Below are 20,433 nucleotides of genomic sequence, written 5' to 3'. Positions count from 1 at the left end.
AAAATCTGTTTTTGGCATTAACTGCCAAATCATTTTGGGGATTAAAAAGTGTGTTTTGGTATATTGCGCATCCTGTTCAAGATCCTGGTAAAAGTTAGTGCACTATAAAGGTAATAGGGTTCCATTTTGGATGCAGTCCAGCCCATCAGCTAAGGGCACAGTCATTTGCCAAAAACTGCAGTGTCTGAGGAACAAGAGGTCAGACATAAACAGTGTTCTAACAGCAAGGAGTCTCGCCATTACAGACAGTTTAACAGAGGAGAGGGGAGGAGAAGAGAGGGGAGGGGAGGAGATCCCTCATCTCCAAAGGCAGCTTGGTGAACTCGGCCCTGGTGAACTCTGTGTATTTCATGTCACCAGCAGCCTGCAGTAAAACTGCCACCTTTAACCTTTGACACTGACAGGATACAAAGTCACCCGAGTCCCCTCGGGAATCATCGGGAACGAGCGACTCATTTTCGACAGTGCTTATCCAACAGGGCAGAGCTAGATTGTCACCTCAGGAACGACGACAGAGGCTTAACTCCAACAATTGCCTGTATTGTGGTGCTAGAGGGCATTACAAATCCATCTGTCCAGTAAAAGACCAGACTCATCAGCTAGGTAAGAGTACCATGGTGGGTCATACTGGGAGTTTTCTAACTCACATTACTCATTCTCTCTTCCATGTTATCCTGCTGTGGGGTGACCGGTCTAAATCTCTCCGGGTGCTCATTGACTCTGGAGCTGATGAGAGTTTAATGGACACTACTCTGGTTTCGGAGCTTGGTATCTCCACACAACCCCCCTCCATTCCTATGGCTCCAGAGCACTGGACGGACACACCATAGGCAGGGTCAGTATGGTGCCCATTAACCTTTGTGTGTCGGGCAATCACAGTGAGTCCATACAGCTTCTTCTCATTGAATCTCCTAATGTTCCTGTTGTTTTGGGATTTTCATGGCTCCAGAGACACAACCCCGTTATTGACTGGACCACTGGTTCTATCCTGGGTTGGAGCCCGTTCTGCCACTCACGTTGCCTGAAGGCGGCTCAGCCTGTCCTGGGATGTCCTCCTGCGGGCTCTGGTAAAACCTCGGATTTCTCCGCTGTTCCCACGGAATCCCAGGACCTCCTGGAGGTGTTCAGCAAGGCTCGCGCCACCTCCCTCCCTCCGCATCGTCCCTACAATTGCGCTATTAATCTCCTCCCGAGCACAACACTGCCTCGTGGGCGGCTATATTCCCTGTCTGGCCCTGAGACCAAGGCCATGGAGGAGTACATTGAGGACTCTCTGGCTGCTGGGAGCATTCGTCCATCTGCCTCCCCTTCCGGCGCAGGGTTCTTCTTTGTGGAAAAAAGGACAAAACCCTGCGTCCATGTATCGACTACCGGGGCCTCAAAGAATCGTTTTCTCTACCAGTCCTCTCCTCGGCTTTCGAACGTCTCCAGGGGGCAACCATCTTTTCCAAGTTGGACCTTCGGAATGCCTACCACCTAGTTCGAATACACGAAGGAGACGAGTGGAAGACGGCCTTCAACACAGCTAGTGGACACTATGAGTACCTGGTCATGCCGTTTGGACTCACCAACGCTCCCGCAGTGTTCCAGGCCCTGGTCAACAATGTGCTCAGTGACATGTTGAATAGATTTGTGTTTGTCTACCTCAACGACATCCTCGTTTTCTCCCGTCCTGCTCAAGAACACGTCCTCCATGTCTGACAAGTCCTTCAGCGCCTCCTAGAGAACCAGTTGTTCATGAAAGCTGAGAAGTGTGAATTCCACTGCTCCACTATCTCCTTTCTGGGATATGTCATTGCTGAAGGGAGTGTTCAGATGGATCCTGAAAATGTGAGAGTGGGGAAGGATTGGGGGGGGGGGGGGGGGGCAACCGAATGTTTGTCCCTGATTCGGCCCGAGCTTAGGTCCTGGAATGGGCTCATTCCTCCAAGCTCACCTGCCATCCCGGCTCCTGTCGAACCCTGGCCTTCCTCTGACAACGTTTCTGGTGGCCCACTATGGTTTCTGACGTCTCAGCCTTCGTCACCACATGCACGCTGTGTGCTCAGAATAAGACTGCGGCAGGCTCCGGCTGGCCTCCTTCAGCACACTCCCTGTTCCTCATCGCCCCTGGTCCCATATGTCCCTGGATGTTGTCACTGGGCTTCCTCCGTCTGATGGCAACACCACTATCCTGACAGTAGTGGATAGTTTCTCTAAAGTCGCCCATTTCATCTCTCTCCCCAAGTTACCTTCAGCCAAGGAGACGGCCCAGCTCATGGTGCAGCACGTCTTCTGAATCCATGGACTCCTTGTTGACATTGTCTCTGATCCTGGTCCTCAATTCTCATCCAGATTCTGGAAGGCGTTCTGCACCCTCATTGGGTCGTCGGCCAGCCTGTCCTCCAGGTTTCATCCCCAGTCCAACGGCCAGGCAGAGCGAGCCAATCAAAACCTGGAGACTGCGCTTAGGTGCCTTGTCTCAACCAACCCCACCACCTGGAGCCGGCAACTTGTGTGGGTGTACGCCCGGAAACACTTTTCCGGGCGTGGGCTTTTGCCCTTCAAGTGTTCCATGGGATATCAGCCACCGCTCTTCCCAGAGCAAGAAGAAGAGGTCAACATACCCTCGGTCCAGATGTTCATCCGCCATTGTCGGCGTACCTGGGAGAGAGCTCGGTCTGCTCTTCTCAAGGCCACCTCCAGGTATCGTCGACAAGCGGACTGCCACCGAACTCCGGCTCCCAACTATCATCTCGGGCAGAGGGTATGGCTGTCTACGCGGGACCTGCCCCTCCGGGTGGAGTCCCGTAAACTTTCCCCCTGTTTTATTGGTCCTTTCCCCATCTCTAAAGTCCTTAGTCCCACTGCTGTTCGTCTTCTGTTGCCCCATACCCTTCGTATACATCCCACTTTTCATGTGTCCAGGATTAAGCCTAGTCTCACTGTCCTTTGTCTCCTGTTTCCAGGCCCACCCCACCTCCCGTCTCATCGACGGCCATCCGGCGTACACGGTGAGACGCCTCCTGAGGGTTCAACCTCGGGACAGGGGTTTCCAGTACCTGGTTGACTGGGAGGGTTATGGCCCGGAGGAGAGGTGCTGGGTCCCTGCTAAGGACCTCCTGGACCTGGCCCTCATCGCCGACTTTCACCGCCGGCACCCTGGTCAACCAGGTATTATAATAATAAAAAAATCACCATGTCATTGGATGTAGGTTAAAAAAATATGAAATGCCCTAACATTGATGACTTTTTGCAAATCTAATCAGTTTTCCACGTTGTCACAACATCCTCACATAGATTTTTTGAAATGATGTGGAAATAACGTTGATTCAAGCAGTTTTTGCCCAGTGGGTAGTCTGTGTTTTAAGATGCTGTAATAGAGAGATGAGGGGAAAAAGAGGGGGCAGTATGTGTAACAGCTCATGAGAGAGGAGTGAGGGAGAGAGAGGAGAGAAAGCTAGAGATGCAGGCAGAGAGCGAGGGATAGTTGCAGATAGATGCAGTTTTCTCTCATCATTTGCTGCTCCATTTAGCAAGAGCCAAGACAAACCCCAACCACAGCACTGCACTGACTACAGTTGCACTGTTTGCACTTGTTACACGCACACAGTATGCACGCAGCCCAACAGGGATTCACAACCATGTTCATAACAATTATCAAACAGCACCATTATAACCACTATCCCACAAAAACAGAACACAAAAACAGAACCCAAAAAGTACCCACAAAAATAGTACTTCGGGTCTCAGGAATGTTATTGTGTGATGCTAGCCTAAGCTGGCTATCACTACCTGGATGTAGCTTTTCCCACTACATCCTTGGCTGTGACCCACCTAATGCCTTTCACCACAAATAAACAAACCAATGCTACTGGACACAATGACATCTTCATCTGCCACCAGACATGGAACTACCCTTGACTTAGTGGTGGATCCTGTCCCAGAGTTTGGGAATCACTGGTCTGATCCAAAAGCACTCCAAAACTCAAAGAATTGAGCAGAAACAGGACGGGTGGTAACTACCTGGTATCAAAAGCTGCAAAGTTGGGCTTGTTGTAATTAATCCTAAAGCAACAACATTTAATTATAACATTATTATTGCATAATTATCATACCATCGTGTGCTTTCTAAGTAAATGCCAGGTAAATAGCGGCCTGTAAAATAAAGAGGTACCTAAGATCAAGTTGAACCAAAGATCAAGTGCCAACAGATATCACCAATCAGCTCTCACTCATCCCAAAAAGGATCTCTACAACTAATCGCATTGCTTCTAGCAGCAGGAAGAAAGAACTCTGTTTGGGACAGGAAGTGAAGAGTAGTATGATACACACACACACACACACACACACACACACACAATATCACACACACAGACACAAAATGCACCCCCTCTCACATAAAAGCGCATACATGAACACACATGCATGCACGCGCACACACACACCTACCTCGATGAGGAAGTCCCCGGTCCTAAGCCCCGCCTGCCAGGCCACTCCTCCCTCGTCCACCGACTCCAGGTATTGGAGAGCTGGGAAGGCAGGGGTGGGAGTAAACTCCTCGATGGGCGTGTCCGCTATGGGAGAGAAAGCGAGAGAGAGAAGGTAAGTGGGTCACCTTATCCTGGACACCACTCCCCTCCTCAACCCTGAGCCTATGGAGATCTAGCCCCATTCCAGATCTGTACACACACACACACACACACACAGCTTTATTTGCATGACATTTTTAGGATGGATGGGGAGAAAAAAATGGGGTTTAGCATTGGCTTTGTGGTCGGCAGACAAACAAACAAACAAACATCTGAGTGTTCACCAGAGACAAGCAGAGAGAATCCATTCATCACCAATAAACCCACAAAGGTCATTGCCAATTCAATAAGGTGGAAGGCTGCAGACACTGTGCTGTCATCAACACAGCCAGATTAGATTACTGCTGTCCTAATGTCTATGCATGGCAGTGTGTGTGTGTGTGTGTGTGTCTAGACACAAGATTTGCCCTGGTGGTAGCGGCAGTAAGATCTCTTTCTCCCATCTCCTATAATCCTGTCTATTTTCTCTCCCTATCTCCTTATCATCACCCTTAACCCCTGTCACCCTCTCTCTCTTTCCCCTCTCCCATCTCTTCTCCTATCCTCTCTTCCACCTTCCACTGGCCAGTGATATTCACACGATGTCCTCGTGGCAGCCAGAAACCAATGGTGACAAGTGACATTTCTGATAAATCACCCTCTTACTGTACGAGAGAGGCACTGTGTGTGTGTGCGTGGGAGCGTGTAAGCGCAAGCATTCATTTGTGATTTGATGTGAGAGTGGGTGCATTGTGGGTCTGTTTCTGTGTGATTTTGTGTGTTTCCGTTGTGTGTGTGTGTGTGTGTGTGTGTGTGAGCATCAGTGTGTGTGTGTGTGTGAAGTGCACAGTGCCAGAGGATAAAGAGGGCTGGCTCAGTTCCCTTGGGTGATGGCAGTGTCAGAACAACACTAGTACATTCGGCTTGTTGTTTTTTTATGCTAAATTACTCTCCTCCCTCTGTCACTTTCTTCCTCTATCTATGTCTCTAAAAAAGAAAGTGCACCTCTCGACAGTGCAGACCAATGAGAATATGCCACCTCGCAGCATTTTGACAGTGTGGATTATGACATGGCTGTAATCGTCATAGAAGCCAAAACAGCCGCTCGGCGGGCTATTTTTAGACAGCATCACATGAGGGGTGGAACATCAAATGATGTGTGGACAATCGCACTAATGTCCTGACAACATGTCCTAAACGCAGGCTGATATTGATGTGTGTGTGTGTGTATGTGCATTTGCAAGTACGTGCTCTAGATTAGAGGTCTTCACAGATCCACCTGGAGCCGAACACCCGAGATCCAGAATTCTAAATAATGTCAAGGGTCTGGTAGGATCTGATACGATTGTCACGGGTCTCAGGGTATGTGTAATTTTGACAGACTTGTCAGGAAGGACCCATATAGATCTGAAAGTGACTGCTGCAGTAGAGAGAGGAATTTTGTATAATTCTTCCTTCTGCTCTTTGATTTTCCACCAGAGTGGCGCATGTGGCAATTGTCGGCCAATCATAAGTCATCAACGCGGCAATAGGCTACAGTCATAGAGCCTCCATGTGGGCCATAAGTTATGAGATATTAATCAATGGAAGATGCAATTAAAGTGATGGAATTAAAAGTTAGGCTACTACTTTATATTCTGAATGGAGTTGTTGTTGTTGTTGTTTGTAACTGTGTAAAATGAGAAAGTGCTCGCAGCCTCAATTAGCCTAGCTAGCTGGCAAGCTTAACTAGATTCACCCGGTTTAATGCAGTCAAGACAGCTACTCAGAATCATATTGGATGATAAATAACTTAGCTATGGCAGCTATTAGTTTACTACAGCGCGTCGGCTTAGTTGGTTGCTGTCTCTCTCTCCCTCCCTCCTCCCTGTTCCCGTGTCACTCACTCACACTCAAAGTAGCCTACACACACAGAACGGCACCTGCTAGAGCGTCACCTCTCTCTACCCCCTCTTCCTTGTGCTTTAAATCAAATCACATTGTATTGGTCACATACACTTTTAGCAGATTGCGGGTGTAGCGAAAATGCTTGTTTAAAAAAAGCTCTGGTTAAAAAAGGAGTTTAAAATTGACTTTTCTGCTGCTTCTCTCCCTCGGATCCGTCCGGGTCTGGATCCGACCAGATCTATAAGGAACGGGTCTAGTTGTTCGGGAACAGGTCTCTATATTTAAAACATGTATTTATGAAGATGGGAAAGCCCCAGGTCCATTTCGGAACGGGTCCAACTATTTGGACCCATGAAGGGCTCTGTTCTAGATAGGTGGACAGAAGTGCTGTTAGTCTTTGTGTGTGTGTGTGTGGTGCCTGGCTGGCTAGACATTGATGTTGATGCTCAGACAGACAGACAGACAGACAGACAGACAGACAGACAGACAGACAGACAGACAGACAGACAGTTGTTTACATTATACAGTAGGCTATAGGTGACCGCCATACAGAGTGGAGGGGTTCCTGTGGTTACATCAGGTGGGCAAAACCATTTTAATCTCATTAACGTTTTATCATATAGAGACATAGATCAAATACATAGGCTGTTATTATCTGGTTTAATGTGCAGTGCATACATATACAGTGACCATGAGAAAAGGAGAAGGAGAAGGTGGGAGACACCAGGGTAGCCTCTTACCTTTGGCCCCTCGCAGCACGAAGCCGAAGCCTTCATTCTCCTTCTTGGTCAAGACCACCGTCTTCTCGTCGACCACGCAGTCGCTGTGGAGAAAATGCCGCGCAAAGCCCCCGTTATTACAGCCCATCATCCGCATCATGGCCACAGCCGCCCGCACCGAGTGCAGGTTCATCGCGGTAAGCTACTCTGGGCAGCCCCCGATGGAGGGGCTCCTTGCCTCGGCCCCTTTTAGCTCAAATGAAGTGCGCGACAACGCTGGCAGTGGCAGTCCGGCGCCCGCATCTCCAGAAAAGCCGCCGCCGCTCCTCTCCTATCCTCTGCCGCCGAAAACCACTCGGGAGAGCGACACGCGGAGGCCAGAGCTGGCGACTAAGTCGAAGCGTGACGTCGGATAGAAGCAGCATTACCGACTAAATAAATGATGATGAAAGCGTGGCTTGGCGCGGAGGAGGGGGAGAGAAACGGAACGGAGGTTGGCAGGCAGTTAAAATAGTCCTAGGCGAGGAGTGCGCGTAACGGATGAGAGAAAAGAGAGAGAGTGACCAGCATGGCAGTGCGCGGGCACGACGACAGGAGGCCATGCGTTAGTGTTGACCCTTTCACTGGAGTCGAGAGGTGGGTGTCCTCTCACTCAGTGGCGTGGGGTGGCGGTGGATGACACAGAGAGGGACGCAGCCCGCATGCGCTTGCATGACATTTTTCATTATGTAATCCAAGGCGCCAGATGCGCCCAAGCAACGTGATGAGCGAAACAGACAGGGAGAGAAAGATATTCAGGTAATTATGTTTATTTCGTTTTGATTGCTGTGGTTTAAAATAACGGATGGGGCGTTGACATATATTTTTGTTGGATCCTCTTTCCTCAGCCTGACTCCAAATGAGATTGGGAACAAAGGTGATAACTCCAACCTGTGCACTCATACTGCAAAAACAGAATGCCACCACGTCAGTCACAGCCACATTCAATCAGGCTATTAAATTCTCAGACTCTATAACTTCCAGAAAAAAACTAAATCTACCAGCAGCAATGACGTGGTCCAAGCAATACAGCCCCATCAACACCACAGTAGGGCTACCAGGCTACCAGCAGTACTGCTATATACCCTTTACCTGCCACATCTGCTGCTGAAACTATATATACTATATCTAAATACTATATATAAGGAGAAAATGATGGAGATTGTGAGATAAGTGTCTAGTGCCAAATGAAAATTCAATATGTGCCTTTCATTCCCCCCTAATCCCAGCTCTTATGGCAGATGTATTATTATTTATTTATTTTTATTTCATCTTTATTTAACCAGGTAGGCCAGTTGAGAACAAGTTCTCATTTACAACTGCGACCTGGCCAAGATAAAGCAAAGCAGTGCGACAAAATCAACAACACAGAGTTACACATGGGATAAACAAACGTTCATTCCATAACACAATAGAAAAATCTATATAAGGTGGGTGCAAATGTAGTAACATTAGGGAGGTAAGGCAATAAATAGGCCATAGTGGCGAAATAATTACAATTTAGCATTAACACTGGAGTGATAGATGTGCAGATGATGATGTGCAAGTAGAGATAGTGGGGTGCAAAGAGCAAAATAAATAACAATATGCGGATGAGGTAGTTGGGTGGGCTATTTACAGATTGGCTGTGTAAAGGTACAGTGATCGGTAAGCTGCTCTGACAGCTGATGCTTAAAGTTAGTGAGGGAGATATAAGTCTCCAGCTTCAGTGATTTTTGCAATTCGTTCCAGTCATTGGCAGCAGAGAACTGAAAGGAAAGGCGGCCAAAGGAGGAATTGGCTTTGGGGATGACCAGTAAAATATACCTGCTGTAGCACATGCTACGGGTGGGTGTTGCTATGGTGACCAGTGAGCTGAGATAAGGTGGGGTTTTACCTAGCAAAGACTTATAGATGACCTGGAGCCAGTGGGTTTGGCAACGAATATGAAGCGAGGGCCAGCCAACGAGAGCATACAATCACAGTGGTGGGTAGTATATGGGGCTTTGGTGATAAAACGGATGGCACTGTGATAGACCACATCTAATTTGCTAAGTAGAGTGTTGGAGGCTATTTTGTAAATGACATCGCCGAAGTCAAGGATCGGTAGGATAGTCAGTTTTATGAGGGTATGTTTGGCAGCATGAGTGAAGGAGGCTTTGTTGCAAAATAGGAAGCCGACTAGATTTAATTTTGGATTGGAGAAGCTTAATGTGAGTCTGGAAGGAGAGTTTACAGTCTAACCAGACACCTAGGTATTTGTAGTTGTCCACATATTTGAAGTCAGAACCGTCCAGAGTAGTGATGCTAGTCGGGCGGGTGGGTGGGGGCAGCGATCGTTCCGGACAACAGGCCCTCTGATTTGACACACTGAACTCTATCTGAGAAGTAGTTGGTGAACCAGGTGAGGCCGTCATTTCAGAAACCAAGGCGGTTGAGTCTGCCGATAAGAATGCGGTGATTGACAGAGTCGAAAGCCTTGGCCAGGTCGATGAAGACGGCTGCACAATACTGTCTTTTATCGATGGCGGTTATGATATCGTTTAGGACCTTGAGCGTGGCTGAGGTGCACCCATGACCAGCTCGGAAACCAGAATGCATAGCAGAGAAGGTGCGGTGGGATTCGAAATGGTCGGTGATCTGTTTGTTAAGTTGGCTTTCGAAGAATTTAGAAAGGCAGGGCAGGATGGATATAGGTCTATAACAGTTTGGGTCTAGAGTGTCACCCCATTGAAGAGGGGGATGACCACGGCAGCTTTCCAATCTTTAGGGTTCTCAGACGATACGAAAGAGAGGTTGAACAGGCAAGTAATAGGGGTTGCAACAATTGCGGCGGATCATTTTAGAAAGAGAGGGTCCATATTTTCTAGTGTAACAGTATAACTTTAGTACGTCCCCTCGCCCCGACACGGGCGCGAACCAGGGACCCTCTGCACACATCAACAACAGTCACCCACGAAGCGTCGTTACCCATCGCTCCACAAAAGCCGCGGCCCTTGCAGAGCAAGGTGCAACACTACTTCTAGGTTTCAGAGCAAGTGACGTAACTGATTGAAACGCTACTAGCGCGTACCCGCTAACTAGCTAGCCATTTCACATCCGTTACACTAGCCCAGCTGATTTGTAGGGGTCCAGATTTTGCAGCTCTTTTAGAACATCATCTATCTGGATTTGAGTGAAGGAGAAGCGGGGGGGGGGGGGGGCAAGTTGCTGAGGGGGGTGCAGAGCTGTTGGCCGGGGAAAGGGCCGCCAGGTGGAAAGCATGGCCAGCCGTATAAAAATGCTTATTAAAATTCTCAATAATGGGGGCAGCTGGGAGGAGGTGCTCTTATTCTCCATGGACTTCACAGTGTCCCACAACTTTTTGGAATTTGTGCTACAGGATGCAAATTTCTGTTTGAAAAAGCTAGCCTTTGCTTTCCCAACTGACTGTGTATATTGGTTCCTAACTTCCCTGAAAAGTTGCATATCGCGTGGGCTATTCGATGCTAATGCAGTACACCACAGGATGTTTTTGTGCTGGTCAAGTGCAAGTAAAGTCTGGAGTGAACCAAGGGCTAAATCTGCTCTTAGTTCTACAAGACAAACTTTAGCAAATTAGTATGCCACACTAGTCACACTGTCTCTCTCTCTCTCTCTCTATATATATATATATATATATATATATATATATATATATATATATATATATACATACAGTTGAAGACGGAAGTTTACATACACCTTAGCCAAATACATTTAAACTAATATATTTACATTTAAATTCCTGACGTTTAATCCGAGTAAAAATTCCCTGTCTTAGGTCAGTTAGGATCACCACTTTATTTTAAGAATGTGAAATGTCAGAATAATAGTAGAGAGAATGATTTATTTCAGCTTTTATTTCTTTCACCACATTCCCAGTTGGTCAGAAGTTTACTTACACTCAATTAGTATTTGGTAGCATTGCCTTTAAATTGTTTAACTTGGGTTAAACGGTTCAGATAGCCTTCCACAAGCTTCCCACAATAAGTTGGGTAAATTTTGGCCAATTCCTCCTGACAGAGTTGGTGTAACTGAGTCAGGTTTGTAGGCCTCCTTGCTCGCACACGCTTTTTCAGCGCTGCCCACAGATTTTCTATGGGATTGAGGTCAGGGATTTGTGATGGCCACTCCAATACCGTGACTTTATTATCCTTACGTCATTTTGCCACAACTTTGGAAGTATGCTTGGGGTCATTGTCCATTTGGAAGACCCATTTGCGACCAAGCTTTAACCTCCTGACTGATGTCTTGAGATGTTGCTTCAATATATCCACATAATTTTCCTTTCCTCATGTTGCCATCTTTTTTGTGAAGTGCACCAGACCCTCCTGCAGCAAAGCACCCCAACAACATGATCTGCCACCCCCGTGCTTCACGGTTGGGATGGTGTTCTTCGGCTTGCAAGCCTCTCCATTTCTCCTCCTAGCATATCGATGGTCATTATGGCCAACAGTTCTATTTTTGTTTCATCAGACCAGAGGACATTTCTCCAAAAAGTACGATCTTTGTCCCCATGTGCAGTTGCAAACCGTAGTCTGGCTTTTTTATGGCGGTTTTGGAGCAGTGGCTTCTTCCTTGCTGAGTGGCCTTTCAGGTTATGTCAATACAGGACTCGTTTCACTGTGGATATAGATACTTTTGTACCTGTTTCCTCCAGCATCTTCATAAGGACCTTTGTTGTTGTTTTGGGATTGATTTGCACTTTTCGCACCAAAGTACATTCATCTCTAGGAGACAGAACATGTCTCCTTCCTGAGCGGTATGACAGCTGCGTGGTCCCATGGTGTTTATACTCGCATACTATTGTTTGTATATATGAACGTGGTACCTTCAGGCGTTTGAAAATTGCTCCCAAGTATGAACTAGACTTGTGGAGGTCTACAATAATATTTTCTGAGGTCTTGGCTGATTTATTTTGATTTTCCCATGATGTCAAGCAAAGAGACACTGAGTTTGAAGGTAGGCCTTGAAATACATCCACAGGTACACCACCAATTGACTCAAATTATGTCAATTAGCCTATCGGAAGCTTCTAAAGCCATGACATAATTTTCTGGAATTTTCCAAGCTGTTTAAAGGCACAGTCAACTTAGTGTATGTAAACGTCTGACCCACTGGAATTGTGATACAGTGAATTATAAGTGAAATAATCTGTCTGTAAACAATTGTTGGAAAAATGACTTGTCATGCACAAAGTAGATGTCCTAACCAACTTGCCAAAACTATAGTTTGTTAACAAGAAATTTGTGGAGTGGTTGAAAAACGAGTTTAGTGACTCCAACCTAAGTGTATGTAAACATCCGACTTCAACTGTATGTACACTACCGTTCAAAAGTTTGGGGTCACTTAGAAATGTCATTGTTTTTGAAAGAATATAAACATTTTTGGTCTGTTAAAATAACGTCAAATTGATCAGAACTACAGTGTCAACAATGTTAATGTTGTAAATGACTATTGTAGCTGGAAACGGCTGATGTTTAATGGAATATCTACATAGGCGTACAGAGGCCCATTATCAGCAACCATCACTCCTGTGTTCCAATGGCACGTTGTGTTAGCTAATCCAAGTTTATCATTTAAAAGGTCGAATTGATCATTAGAAAACCCTTTTGCACTTATGTTAGCACAGCTGAAAACTGTTGTTCTCATTAAAGAAGCAATAAAACTGGCCTTCTTTAGACTAGTTGAGTATCTGGAGAATCAGCATTTGTGGGTTCGATTACAGGCTCAAAATGGCCAGAAACAAATAACTTTCTTCTGAAACTCGTCAGTCTATACTTGTCCTGAGAAATGAAGACTATTCCATGCGAGAAATTGCCAATAAACTGTAGATCTCGTACAACACTGTGTACTACTCCCTTCACAGAACAGCGCAAACTGGCTCTAACCAGAATAGAAAGAGGAGTGGGAGGCCCGGGTGCACAACTGAGCAAGAGGACAAGTACATTAGAGTGTCTAGTCCTCAACTGGCAGCTTCATTAAATAGTACCCACAAAACACCAGTCTCAACGTCAACAGTGAAGAGGCGACTCCAAGATGCTGGCCTTCTAGGCAGAGTTCCTCTGTCCAGTGTCTGTGTTATTTTGCCCATCTTAATCTTTTCTTTTTATTGGCCAGTCTGAGATAGGGCTTTTTCTTTGCAACTCTGCCAAGAAGGCCAGCATCCCAGAGTTGCCTCTTCACTGTTGCCGTTGAGACTGATGTTTCCAGCCGTTTCCAGCTACACTAGTCATTTACAATATTAACAATGTCTACACTGGGGGGCGCTAGAGAGCGTGCTATGGAGTAGACGTGCATTGCTAGAGCTCCGCTCAATTTTGAAACAAATTAATATTTATCTTAACCTCTCACAACCTATAACTTCAAACAAATATGAAAAAAGGAAAAGGCAACAAAAAAGGGGGCGCTAAACAAGATAATTGGAATGAGATAGACAACGAACCAATTTCAACGTCGCCGACCCACGAGGAGCTAGCTGAAGAGGCTAGCTTCCAAGAGTTCCCCACAGAACCTACTCAAAGTGACATACTGGCTGCCATAAACGCACTAAGCAAGAAGGTGGACACAAGGTTGGCTGATATCTCAAAGAGTATTGGGACTTTGGCCGAAACTGTGAAGGCAACTAAGGGAAGGGTGCACGAGGTTGAGCAGACGACAATCGATCACGAGGCCAGGCTACAGGACATAGAGAAACAGTGCGCAACGTTCAAAAATGACAACAAAACCCTGAAGGCCCGACTGGAAATGCTCGAGTCGCATTCAAGACGCCAGAACATCCGAATATGTGGGATCCAGGAGGACACTGAGAAAGGGAAACCCACTGAATTTGTCTCGGAGCTGATACCGGCATTGCTGGGGAGTGAACACTTCAAAACGGCCATCCTGATCGACCGCGCACACAGAGCACAGGCAACGAAGCCGGCCAAGGGCGGGCCACCAAGGCCATTCATTGTAAGGCTGCACTATCCCCACACCAGGGATCTCATCCTCAAGCTGGCTAGTCAAAAGTTCCCCCTTAACTACAACGGAGCCAGGGTGTCTTTCTACCCAGATCTTACCTTGGAGGTGAGGAACCAACGGAAAGAGTATGATGAGGTACGCAACAAATGCAGGGCGGCCAACATCCGATATGGATTCCTCTTCCCAGCCCGGTTTAAGGTGACAGTCGAGGGATCAACACGTACGTTTGACAACGCAAAAGAGGCCGATCTGTTCTTGACAAGCAAGCTCCCCGGCTGAGGATACAGAACGGCTGTGCCAGCAGGCTAAATGGCCAAATACAGGCCAGGAATGTGTGTGAATTGAATTTCCGGCCTATGTCTTTTCGATCAGAAGATCAGAAATTGGGACTTATATGATAGGTGAGATGTTGTGGCTAATATAGCATTGTTTGGCATGTCATGTTTTAACGCCACTCACCCCCTAACGTGAGAGTTAAGTTAAGTGTTATTTAATATTAGTTTATATGCGGAGCATCTATAGACGACGAGTTAGTTCAAGCTTTATGTCTAGACACCCTAAGGTTTGTGTGTTAGTCAAGGAGCGCTTCGTTTGGGGAAGTCACTCAGTAAAGGGACGGGTGGAGGGACGGGAGGGGGGATGGGGTCTGTGTTTTATGTTCACGTTTATTAGTACAGGTGGCATGACAAGCTCCCGCACGGCGGGACGTTTTTCTTCAGGGTTTTGTTTGACAGCAGCAATTTGCTTTAAAATAAGAAATGCCACATAGTGACCGAGCACAGAGTAGACCAGGTGGAATAAAGATAGTCAGCTGGAACTGTAATGGATTAGGGCATGTCGTGAAACGAGCTAAGGTTTTTTCTCATCTTAAATCACTGGGTGCTGACATAGTGCTTCTTCAAGAAACTCATATTAAACGCTCCGCGCAGGCCAAGCTACGAGTCGGCTGGATCGGTCAGATATACCAGTCTAACTTTGATGCAAAAGCGAGAGGGGTAGCAATCCTGATAAGGAAAAACATTCCTTTTGTTTACTCAACCTCGATTTCAGATCCTAATGGTCGGTATATTATTGTGGCTGGTACACTGAATTCAAAACCAATAACCTTGGTCAATTTATATGGACCCAACTTCGATGATCCATTATTTTGTCAAAGGGTATTTAAGGCCATACCAAATATCTCGGATACAAGTGTTATTGTTGGAGGTGACTTTAACTGTACGTTAGATCCTCTTTTAGATAAACAGCTATCAAGGTCACTTCAACAATCAAATGCCAGTGTCTGTCTAAATACATTGATGACAAACCTTAACATTGTCGATATTTGGAGACTGACGCACCCAACAGACAGGGATTATTCTTTCTTTTCATCAGTTCATAAATCATATTCCAGAATTGACTATTTTTTGTTGGACTCCAAACTAATTTCAGCAGCTGAGTCGGTTACCTATCACCCCATTCTAATTACGGACCACTCTCCTCTGTCCATGGTGCTGAAACTCGACAATATGTCGACAGGTCGGCGATCGTGGCGCTTAGACGCATACCTGTTGAAAGATGAGGCTTTTTGTCAGTATTTGAAGGAGCAGATTGCCTTTTTCCTCAGTACTAACGACACGGGGGATGTTGACGACTCCACCCTTTGGGAATCTCTAAAGGCGGTGATTAGAGGTTACATTATTTCTTATACATCAGAGAGGAAGAAACGTGCCAATACTAGGCTGAGAGAAATTGAAAGAGAGTTAGGGGAACAGGAGAACGTTTTTAGGACAAATTCCTCGTATACAGTCCTTGAGAAGATCACAAAGTTAAAGTATGAATACAATACCATCCTTTCGAAACGGGTGGGCTCTTTACTTGCTAGAACGCAACAAAGTTATTTTGAACTGGGGGACAAACCACATAAATTATTAGCAAGACAGCTAAGGCAGGTACAAGCATCTAGAGCTATTCACAAAATAAAAGACAAGAAGGGTAAAATAGTAACAGATCCGCAGGACATTAATAAATGCTTTGCGCAGTTTTACTCAGAGCTATACCAATCAAAATGCGATGCTACTGATCCACAAACTATGGAACGCTTTCTCGCTGAATGTGAACTTCCTAAACTAGACAGGGGGGCAGCTGCCGCACTCGATGCAGGGATAACCTTAGATGAAATTAACACAGCGATAGCACAATTTCCAAACAGCAAGGCCCCTGGGCCCGATGGATATGTAATAGAATTCTATAAGAAGTACTGCGCTAGTCTATCTCCACTTATGCTGCGAATGTTTCAACAATCCAAAGAAAATACCAAACTCCCGCAAACACTGTATGAGGCTACAATAGCCCTGATCTTGAAAAAAGATAGAGATTCCATGGAGATGTCGTCGTATCGCCCCGTGTCGTTACTCCCCATAGAAAACAAGGTGTTGACAAAGATATTGGCAAACCGATTGAAAAAATATATTTCCGACATCATACACCCTGACCAGACAGGTTTTATCCCGGGCCGACATATATACTACAATTTGAGACGCCTTTTCAACGTAATGTATCATGATCATAAAGTTGAGGCAGTGGTAATAGCTCTTGATGCAGAGAAGGCGTTTGATCAGATTGAGTGGAAGTATATGATGTCGGTTCTGGAGCATTTCGGATTTGGAAAGGAATTTATTAATTGGATAAGAATTATTTATGCACACCCAATGGCGTCCGTTGTGACCAATCAGGAAATGTCGCAGTCATTCCGCCTGTTCAAGGGGTGCCGACAGGGGTGCCCTATTTCGCCTGCTCTCTTCGCTATAGCCATGGAACCCCTTGCTACTCGCATTCGGGCATGTGCCGATATAGCTTCTGTTAAAATAAAAGACACACAGCACAAAATTTCCCTATATGCAGACGATGTTCTTTTGTTTTTGTCTAAGCCTAAAACTTCTATTCCACCATTACTTAACTTGATAAACACATTCGGCTCCTTCTCTGGCTACAAGATAAACTGGCAAAAAAGTGAGTTGATGCCAATATCACGGCCTGTGGATATGCAATTTCTGCAATCTACCCCGTTTAGAACAGTGAGGGACAAGTTCACAAGCCTTGGCATTGTAGTGACAAGAGACCTTGACCAGCTATTGAAAGTGAATTGGGACATGAAAATATATCAGCTTAAACAAAATATAGATTTCTGGAAAACTCTGCCTATTTCCTTGGTTGGTCGTATAAACGCTATTAAAATGGTTGTCCTACCCAGGTTTCTTTACCTCTTCCAATGTCTACCCAATTTCATACCACAAAGCTATTTTAAGAAACTGGATTCAATAGTAACTCCATTTTTATGGGATAACAAGGCAGCCAGAATTTCAAAGAAGCATTTATGCAAGTACAAGATAGAGGGGGGCTTTGGCCTTCCTCACTTCAAACTGTATTATTGGGCTGCTAATCTGAACATTGTGTCTTTCTGGAGGGAAAGTTTACCTGCGATGAGACAGAAGGATATGCCTTCATGGCTTTTGATCGAGCAGGCCTCCTGTCAACGTTCCTCACTCCCTGCACTTGTTAATAGCCCATCATATGTGAAAAAACCCACTTATGACTCCAATCCAGTCATTTGTCATACGCTTAGGATCTGGAAACAGATTAGGGATTTTCTTAACATACCCACTGTTTACATAGACAGCCCGATTAGCCTGAATCATGCTTTCCACCCTGCATTGGATGATGTGGTGTTTTCACAGTGGAGGGAGAAGGGGCTCACAACAATTGGTAATTTATACATAGATGGTCAGTTAGCTTCATTTCAACAATTACAGGCAAAGTTCAACATGCCAACAACACATTTTTTCAGATACCTCCAAATCAGGAATTTCTTAAGGACACATATCCCACAGTATGGCATTAAGCCCAATAGTCCTACATTAGATAGCTTGATACTTGTCAAACCCCATTCAAAAGGGTCGGTCTCTAGACTGTATGATGTGCTACAGGCCCACATAGAGGTATCCACAGACACCATTAAAAGGGCTTGGGAACAAGAACTTGGTTCAGAAATCTCAAATGAGGACTGGATAGAAGCTCTCAGGAATATAAACCACAGTTCAGTGAATGCCAGACACAACCTTGTACAGTTTAAGGTGATACACAGGTTACACTACTCAAAAGTAAAACTGCATAAAATATTCCCGGACACCTCACCACTGTGTGAGAGGTGCAAGCAGGATGAGGGGACGTTGACCCACTTATTCTGGACATGCCCTAAATTACATGCTTACTGGGCTCTCATTTTTGATTACTTATCTAAGGCCTTTGATAGAGTTCTAGCCCCAGACCCATTGATCGCTCTGTTTGGTACAGTTGATGGGAATAACCAGGAAGGGAAAGCTGTCTCTCTGTGTACTCTATTAGCCAAAAGGCTCATATTGCAATTTTGGAAATTGGAGACTGTACCTACCTTTGAAATGTGGTTACGGGATTTAGGGAATGTAATACATATGGAAAAGATTCGATACAACACCTCCAATAGAAGTCCATTGTTTTACAAAATATGGCAGCCGATACTGGATAAATGGTCTAGCCCCGCTTCATAACTGGGCTGACGATCTGCTGCTACTCTGTGCTGTACTCCACTCAATATTTATTTTTGGCTGAACTACACTGCTTGTAATGACTATATGCTGTCTTCTTATACATGTACCACCTAATAGGATTTTGTTTTATTTTGTGTATGTGTGAGTTAACTTTTGTTTTGTCCTCTAAACTGGCCATCCCATTCAACAGTACAATGAATGTCATTGTTTGTATTGCTGTCTTTTTTACTTTATTTTTATTGGAAAATAATAAACATATTATAAAAAAAAAAAACAATGTCTACACTGTATTTTTGATCAATTTGATGTTATTTTAATGGACAAAAACTGTGCTTTTCTTTCAAAAACAAGGACATTTCTAAGTGAACCCAAACTTTTGAACTGTAGTGTATATATATATGCACATAGACAGTGTGACTAGTGTGGCATACACATTTGCTAACGTTTATCTGCCATAAGAGCTGGGATTAGGGGGGAATGAAAGGCACCTATTGAACTTTCAATTGGCAGTAAATCTCACAATTTCCCTAATTTTATCCTTCCTTCACACCATGGCACCTAAGAAGCTCTCTCTGTGTGTGTGTGTGTGTGTGTGTGTGTGTGTGTGTGTGTGTGTGCGTGCGCGAGTGCGTGCGTGCGTGCGTGCGCGAGTGCGTGTACTCTACAATTTCAAATGAGGGGTAAAAAAATGGTAAAATCCACCCAGACAGTGTATGAGATATGAGACGCATTAAACAGGCATGGTGAGGGATGAGAGGAGAGATAGAGAGCTGCAACTGCCTTCCTAGCAACAGAGCAGCAAATGCAGAGTTTCCTTAGCAACGCAATCTGTTTAGAAAAAAAGGACAACATACTGGTTATATTATTATTGGTATTATTATTATAGTAATAATACAACTTTTTATTTAAATAACGTTTATTCAAAACACCCAGTCACTTTAACTTGTCAGGATAATCAGCAAGATCAAAAGCAATACGATCACACATTAAAATAGCCCATGAGGTTATCGCCCATGAACTGTCAGACATGGAGTCCAGCGGTCAATGACATTAGTGGTCAATGGCACCGTTATCACCTGAAGCGTCGCCGCTTTGTTGATTTAACCACTTCCTATGGTTTGACAGAGGAGAGTTTGCATGTTATTGATTGAATCATCTCTATCCAACCACCCGAGTGACAATAACAGATACAAGTGTCAAAACGTGTTTACAATGTGAGGCCAGAACCCAAGCCCGCAATAGGCTTCTGTGGGATATCAACGCATGGTAGTCCTGGTGATGTGACCACTGCACTAATTCAAATGTCGAACCAAATGACCGGTATTGATATGTAGGCTATGTATGCCTTTTTGAAGTTTATTTTTTATTGATGTAGTTCTGTCCTTGAGCTGCTCTTGTCTATTAATGTTCTGTATTATGTAATCTTTCATGTTTTGTGTGGACCCCAGTACGAATAGCTGCTGCTTTTGCAATAGCTAATGGGGATCCTAATAAAATACCAAATACCTAAATTGTCCTTTCTTGTTACAGGCAGAGCCATTTACAGTTGAAGTCGGAAGTTTACATACACTTAGGTTGGAGTAATTAAAACTTGTTTTTCAACCACTCCACAAATGTCTTGTTAACAAACTATAGTTTTGGCAAGTCGGTTAGGACATCTACTTTGTGCATGACACAAGTACATTTTCCAACAAATGTTTACAGACAGAT

The 20,433-nt window shown here is 45.1% G+C and overlaps 1 protein-coding gene across 1 annotated transcript in view; it reads right to left on the bottom strand.

The window, feature by feature from the left end:
• LOC139575304 (SH3 and multiple ankyrin repeat domains protein 2-like) overlaps positions 1-20,433 on the bottom strand; it is a 182,972-nt gene that overhangs the window by 65,325 nt on the left and 97,214 nt on the right. Inside the window, exons 15-16 of the mRNA XM_071400252.1 lie at positions 7,178-7,260; positions 4,432-4,556 (exon numbers count right to left, since the gene is read on the bottom strand). Coding sequence (XP_071256353.1) covers positions 4,432-4,556; positions 7,178-7,260 — 208 coding nt within the window. The remainder of the gene's footprint in view (positions 1-4,431; positions 4,557-7,177; positions 7,261-20,433) is intronic.

The sequence above is a fragment of the Salvelinus alpinus genome, chromosome 5, assembly GCF_045679555.1.
Source record: "Salvelinus alpinus chromosome 5, SLU_Salpinus.1, whole genome shotgun sequence".
NCBI classification, from domain to species: Eukaryota; Metazoa; Chordata; class Actinopteri; order Salmoniformes; family Salmonidae; genus Salvelinus; species Salvelinus alpinus.
Note: the sequence above shows the minus strand (reverse complement) of the source record. Positions and strands in the feature narration are given on the sequence as shown.